Here is a 6,976-nt window from a genome sequence, read left to right on the forward strand (position 1 = left end):
GCCCACATCTATCAGATCACCAAATTGGGATCATTAATTATTATAGCCACAATGAAGAAATTAATTTGCAGTGGCTAAACCCACCCCGTCCCGCAGCTTATATTTGTTTTTTGCACATTCTCTCATTCACACTCTGCTTCGCGCAGACACGTCTCTGTCTCTGCCGCGTCTCTGCCCTGACTCTGCAGTGTGTAGCTCTAAGGGAGGGTGGCGAGCTAAAGGAGCGTGTTGGCGTGAGTGTTGTTGATGTAGATGACAGATGAAGAAAAAATATAAATTTGACAAATAACCGCTAAGGTGCAGATGTATAACTGAGTGCCGGGTATAAAAGTAAGAAGCGTCTCACACGTCCCTTCTCGTTTACTGTTAAGTTTTCCATATTCTAGAAGGGCGATGATTCATCAGAAAAGTTCCTTCGCAAAGTCCGTCTAACAATTTAAACTATCAAACAAATACAAGTGAAGTGTTATTAAAAAGGGAATTTTTTGACAGAGGTTTGAATTCAATTTACTTAAAACTAATAAACATATTGCGTAAACCCATAACCATTTAAACTATAGTTTTTAATTATAGTTATGAAAAAATATTCTACACACATTTATGTACCACTCGCATGGTACAACAATCCGTCTTATTTTGAACTTTCTACCACTTGCAATGCGTACGACAGTCCCTTTCGCCCGCTTGTAGATGTACTTAACTTAAAATCAGTGTTTAGCTGCTGTAGAAATGCGAGAAGGACGAGATCGTCCTGGAATATTCGGACATCAAAATAATAAACTCTATATCCAAAAAATAATACCCTTTCAATCCACGAGTTTTGTATGTCAAATAAAATGCCTAAAGACCTTAATATACATGATTAATATGCATGAAGACATGTTGTTCCCCCTAAACCATTCTCAATGGAAATACAAATGGAATGTCCGCTTACCTAAATTAGTTTAGCTTACCAGCTTCCAGATGTCTAAGGGGATTCTTATCTGAGTCGGGCCCACTCCTGAACTTTTTCCCCAGACAAAATCCCCGACTGCACGTTATCAGCATTGCTTGGAGCTTGGAGCGCTGTACTGATGGAAGACAAGGCACTATAAAAGCTCCCTCTTTTGATTGTCGATTCATCAGTCGCACAGCTCTGCCAGCAACATCAACAGCATCAGCATCAGCAAGTTTTGCTTTAATAAAAGGAATACTCAAAGAATCTCATCATGAACTTCTACAAGATCTTCGTCTTTGTTGCTCTGATCCTGGCCATCAGTGTGGGACAGTCGGAGGCCGGTTGGCTGAGAAAGCTTGGAAAGAGACTTGTAAGTCTAAAACAAAGTCAATAATTAATATAGAAGCTAAAATATATAATTCTCTATTATAGGAACGCGTTGGCCAGCACACCAGAGATGCCACAATTCAGGTTGTGGGAATTGCTCAACAGGCCGCCAATGTGGCAGCGACAGCCAGAGGATGAAGAGAGACAACAGTCTAACCTTAACATATTTAATTTATTTTCGTAGACCTAATTCCTTGAACTAAGTAAATAAAAAACCTTTAACTGAAACTATGAAAAGTGTTCGGTTTGACTAAGATTCCTTTCAAAACTATAGAAATACTGGCATATTTAGGAACGGAGATGTGTAAAATAATTTTGTTTCTTTGTAACTCTTCCAAACTACCGTGGAGGTTAAGTTGATGTCCCTTCGACGGAAATCGACTGCAATCTTTCCTTAATTGGTTTTAAAATAAGTTCATATAAAGTCTAGATATATAAAATGCAAGTTTTACGGGCATCTGGTGAGTGGGTGGCAAAGCAATGTGTTAGTGGGCGTAAAATAAAGATTTTTATAGTGACAAAAATAGTTTTGAAATAATGAAAAAAAAAACGAAAAATACATTTTATGAAAGTTCCAGCTGGGGTTTCAACCCACTGCTCTTAGACTGCGGAGTGTCGGCCTATCACCCCTGGTCCACAATTTGATTCCGGTAGGAAAAAACTTTAATATCATAAGTTGGCCTAGTTCCAGTATATGGATCGAGAAACGGTTCCTTATTCGACATCCTTGGCCAAACTGCAACAATTTGTAAAAAAAAATCAAGTTCTTGCAGCCAGCTAAATAGGCTGGGGCTGTTGACTTAAAAAAGAAGCTCTTTACAAATATCTAATTCATTTTTTTCCAGCCGCTTTTTGTATGTTTGGTCAAACCAAAAACCACAACCAAATGAGACAAAGAAGGAAAATTAAAAGTACGGGAAATAACGCGTTCTGTTAAACCGTCAAACATTTGAGAAACAAGCGAAACGGATTAATCAGCAAACACGTTTGGCCAGGCCTCTGGCCCCTGGCCGCGAAAAGTACAACAAAAAGCGCGGATTTCTCAATGAGTGTGAGCGCAGGCAAGCAGGAACGATTGACTGACGCATAAGCGATACCCCGAACTAGCGTTAGGTTAATGAGGCCAACATTCTTTATAGTAGAACGTTTGTCAATAGGTTCTGAAACTCTAATTCTAACACGAATATTACAAATTTTATATAAGTTATATTTCAATTACTTTATTCCTATCATATTTATATCGGAATATAATGAGTGGCAACGTAATTGAATCATAGTACTATGATTCCATTAATGAATGAAACTGCTCACGGGGGAATCTTATTCCAACAAAAAGCACAAAGAGTCGATCTTACATTCCTCACATACTCCCAAGTAGATGGAACGCTGATGACGCGTCGCGAATAAGTATGATGGATCATCCGATCTGAATGGGGGGAACCTGCACTTCATGAAGGTGATTCCAGCTGTGGATTTCTTTATCAGGGCGTCTCCCCCTATCAATTTCAGTTGTGGTTCCCTGGTCTTGCTTTGGTGGTTCCCAGTGAATTGGGAGCCGCTTGGGGCAAACAAATTCGCATATTTGCAATTAAATGTGCTATTATATTGTCTTTACCTGCACCTGAAACGGTTAGCATGGATTTAAGTGTGTAACCCTTTTGGGTTGACCAAACAGACAAAAAGCGCCTAGAAGAAATATTTCTATAGTTGTTTAAAGGATCTTAGTCAAACGGAACTCTTGTCATTGACTTGATGTAGGTGTATCATTAAACATTTTAGTGAGTTTCAGTTAAAGGTTTTTTATTTACTTAGTTCAAGGAATTAGGTCTACGAAAATAAATTAAATATGTTAAGGTTAGACTGTTGTCTCTCTTCATCCTCTGGCTGTCGCTGCCACATTGGCGGCCTGTTGAGCAATTCCCACAACCTGAATTGTGGCATCTCTGGTGTGCTGGCCAACGCGTTCCTATAATAGAGAATTATATATTTTAGCTTCTATATTAATTATTGACTTTGTTTTAGACTTACAAGTCTCTTTCCAAGCTTTCTCAGCCAACCGGCCTCCGACTGTCCCACACTGATGGCCAGGATCAGAGCAACAAAGACGAAGATCTTGTAGAAGTTCATGATGAGATTCTTTGAGTATTCCTTTTATTAAAGCAAAAGTTGCTGATGCTGATGCTGTTGATGTTGCTGGCAGAGCTGTGCGACTGATGAATCGACAATCAAAAGAGTGAGCTTTTATAGTGCCTTGTCTTCCATCAGTACAGCGCTCCAAGCTCCAAGCAATGCTGATAACCCGCAGTCGGGGATTTTTCCGGCAAAAACGTACAAGAGAGGAATTGGATCAGATCGGAATCCCCCTAGGTGGCTGTACCGTGGCAAGCTAAGAGAGATTCGAAATTATAGCGGGAAAGAGGGAAAATGCATAGTGTTTATTCTTAAGTAGAAGTAATTATTAAATGTCTGAAGCGTTTCAGTTCAGCAGCGAACAACAGCAGACGTGCCGACAATAGATGGTAAAAATTAAAACAAGAATAAATTGAAGTGTCAAGTGATGTTTAGTTAAAAGTAATAATTAGTTGAAGGAGCTGGAATCCCAATTATTCTCTTCGTTTACATACATTAAGAAGAAACAGATATATGTACATATGTTGATGCATTGAATAATCTTTGATTATAGTAATAATATTAAAATTTAGTCGAATGTAAAATGGGAAAAACTCAGAAAAATGTTTCAAATTATTCTGATCTCGGACTAAATTTCTAAAACGGTATATTGTTAAAAGTTCCCTGGTGTTGTGGTCTAAACTGTAATATTACATAGTCAGTTAACTTCACTAGCAAAAATAAATCGAATGGAGTGGAATTTAGGTAGATTTAAATCGTTTCAGTCTGGTTTAGGTGCGGTTGCAATCTTATCCCACTATTTTCCAATTCCTTAAAGTGAATTAAAACCAAAAAGACAAGCCATTCGGTTAAAGCGGAAAAATGTATTGTGCGCCGAAGAAAGCAAATGTTGCCTTATAAATGTACACAGCTGATCAAATATCAATAAAATATATTTTAAACAATTATCGGTAGGTAGCCTAAGTGATGCATTGGGAATCAAAAATAATATATAAAATAATAATAATAAAATAATAATAAATTTGATTTTTATTCCGAATTTATTGGTATTCAGGAATTAAACCAGCAGCACTTATTAATATAAAATAGTTCATTCAAGGTTATCTCAATTGCAGTCGATTAATTTGAACCTACTTATATAGGTATATATATATAGGTTATATATATAGTAATATATATATTTGTATATATATAGTATATTTGAGTAACATATTTGTCTGGGGTTATATACTCTTTTTTATTTATTAGCCTAATATTTTTCCCAAAATAACTATCAAAAATCATGTATCAAACAATTTTTTATAAATTTTGTGCCACTTGACTTTTGAAACAGTTACGGCAGGATATATACATCATTGGTCAAGCTTATGCATATCATTAACAACTACGTCGTTGAAGAAGCCCTTATCCCCCACTTATTCGTCATAAAGATGTTTGTCAGTCTACCGGGAGACAATGGGTAGCTGTGACAATGTTTGAACATCTTGCCGTTGCTTAACTGATAGCAGCCAGGGGAACTTTTTGCCTCAATCAGCTCCCAATTCTCGACTGGGAATCACCAGAGCAGGTCCAGGCAACCAGAACTGAAATTGATAGAGAAGAAACGTGCTGATAAAGAAATCCACAGCTGGAATCACTTTCATGAAGTGCAGGTTCCCCCCATTCAGACCGGATGATCCATCATACTTATTCGCGACGCGTCATCAGCGTTCCATCTACTTGGGAGTATGTGAGGAATGTGAGTGGCTGGAGAGTAAGCTAAGAGAGATCAGAATTTATTACGGGCAAGACACACACAGACAAAGACAATGTAATAGTTTATATAATTATTATAATACTCTATTACATTGTCGATGTCTTCTTTATTATTAATAAAATATGTCTTATATTGTATTGGGTTCACCGTACTTCGGAGATGGATGTGAACGTGATTATAAGACTTAAGATTATTGCTATTGGGTGGCTAGCAGCCAGCTCGAGGTACCGGAATACATATGTATTTCCAGTCCTTTGTCCAGTCCTGTTTGTAATACTTAACTAGGCCACTTAAAGGTGCCCAATCCCAAAAAAATTGTGGATCATTTGATTAGGTTCCGGTTGCAATTAAATGTGGACACACTGAAATCTTTGGATTCGGATATAAAGCCAATTGAAGATAGAACCATTGAGGTAAGTGTTTTTAGTTACAAATAACTATTCAAGTCGCTTTGCTTAAAAAATTTCAATATTTTCAGGCACTTAAGCGAGTAATGCTTCGTCTGCGAGTTATGAAAANATATAGAAGCTAAAATATATAATTCTCTATTATAGGAACGCGTTGGCCAGCACACCAGAGATGCCACAATTCAGGTTGTGGGAATTGCTCAACAGGCCGCCAATGTGGCAGCGACAGCCAGAGGATGAACATGATATTAATTTTACACCCGACACCTAACTTTTAAACTTATTTATTTTAATTTTAATTTTGTATTTACTAGAATTAAAAAAACGTTAAATGAAGTATCTTGCCTAATTAATTAATTACTTAATTGGGGTTTAAGCAGACGGGCGGACAGAAAGACAGACATGGCCTATCGACACAACTACAGATACTGATCTAGTATATGTACTTACATACATATGTACGTATATAGCCACTAAGCAGCGTCTAAGTATACATACATACTCGCATGATTTCGATCGATTTTAAATTTAATTCATCTATGAACATATGGGCGTAGACAAACTAAATTAAATGTCAATAAACTCAATAAAATACAAGTAAACATAAAATGTACTTTTTTGACATATCGTTTCATGAACTTTGCAGTGAACGCCATCTCAATTCAACAAAATTTAAGTTTTATGGTACTCTTTGTTTTTATACCCGGTGTACTCGAAGAGTAAATAGGGTATATTGTATTTGTGGGGAATAACGGTTGTATGTAACGCACAGAAGGAGACGTTTCCGACCCCATAAAGTATATATATTCTTGATCAGCATCAATAGACGAGTCGATAGAGCCATGTCTNACTTTTTTGACATATCGTTTCATGAACTTTGCAGTGAACGCCATCTCAATTCAGCAAAATTTAAGTTTTATGGTACTCTTTGTTTTTATACCCGGTGTACTCGAAGAGTAAATAGGGTATATTGTATTTGTGGGGAATAACGGTTGTATGTAACGCACAGAAGGAGACGTTTCCGACCCCATAAAGTATATATATTCTTAATCAGCATCAATAGACGAGTCGATAGAGCCATGTCTGTCTGTCCGTCTTGTTTGTCGGCTAGTTCTCAGAGACTATAGGAGCTGGAGCCACCAAATGTTGCATCCAGACTGTTATATGATCACACGCCTCGCCCCGTCTACAATTTTGAAGATAAAAGAAAACTAAAAACTCCATTTCGTAAGGAATGCCCACATCTATCAGATCACCAAATTGGGAACTATATTATAGCCACAATGAAGAAATTAATTTGCAGTGGCTAAACCCACCCCGTCCCGCAGCTTATATTTGTTTTTTGCACATTCTCTCATT

At 37.3% G+C, this 6,976-nt stretch overlaps 2 protein-coding genes across 3 annotated transcripts; one reads left to right on the forward strand and one right to left on the reverse strand.

Moving 5' to 3' along the window:
- The first annotated feature begins 1,133 nt into the window (after positions 1 to 1,133).
- Positions 1,134 to 5,888, forward strand: LOC117586370 (cecropin-C). 2 transcript variants are annotated; one of them, XM_034276397.1, is made up of 3 exons: positions 1,134 to 1,307; positions 1,370 to 1,457; positions 5,853 to 5,888. In XM_034276397.1, the coding sequence occupies exons 1-3, from the start codon at positions 1,209 to 1,211 to the stop codon at positions 5,855 to 5,857; spliced, it is 192 nt and encodes a 63-aa protein (XP_034132288.1). In that variant the 5' UTR covers positions 1,134 to 1,208; the 3' UTR covers positions 5,858 to 5,888. The 2 variants fall into 2 exon arrangements, with proteins under 2 accessions (XP_034132288.1, XP_034132287.1); XM_034276396.1 differs by lacking the exon at positions 5,853 to 5,888 and having other exon boundaries at positions 1,370 to 1,554.
- LOC117586372 (cecropin-C) lies at positions 3,108 to 3,551 on the reverse strand. Its single transcript, XM_034276399.1, has 2 exons — positions 3,353 to 3,551; positions 3,108 to 3,290 (listed from the first exon to the last, which is right to left on the reverse strand). Exons 1-2 carry the CDS (start codon positions 3,449 to 3,451, stop codon positions 3,198 to 3,200), a joined length of 192 nt encoding a protein of 63 aa, XP_034132290.1. The 5' UTR covers positions 3,452 to 3,551; the 3' UTR covers positions 3,108 to 3,197.
- Positions 5,889 to 6,976: the final 1,088 nt, after the last annotated feature.

Source organism: Drosophila guanche, unplaced genomic scaffold (genome assembly GCF_900245975.1).
Source record: "Drosophila guanche unplaced genomic scaffold, DGUA_6, whole genome shotgun sequence".
Taxonomy (NCBI): Eukaryota; Metazoa; Arthropoda; class Insecta; order Diptera; family Drosophilidae; genus Drosophila; species Drosophila guanche.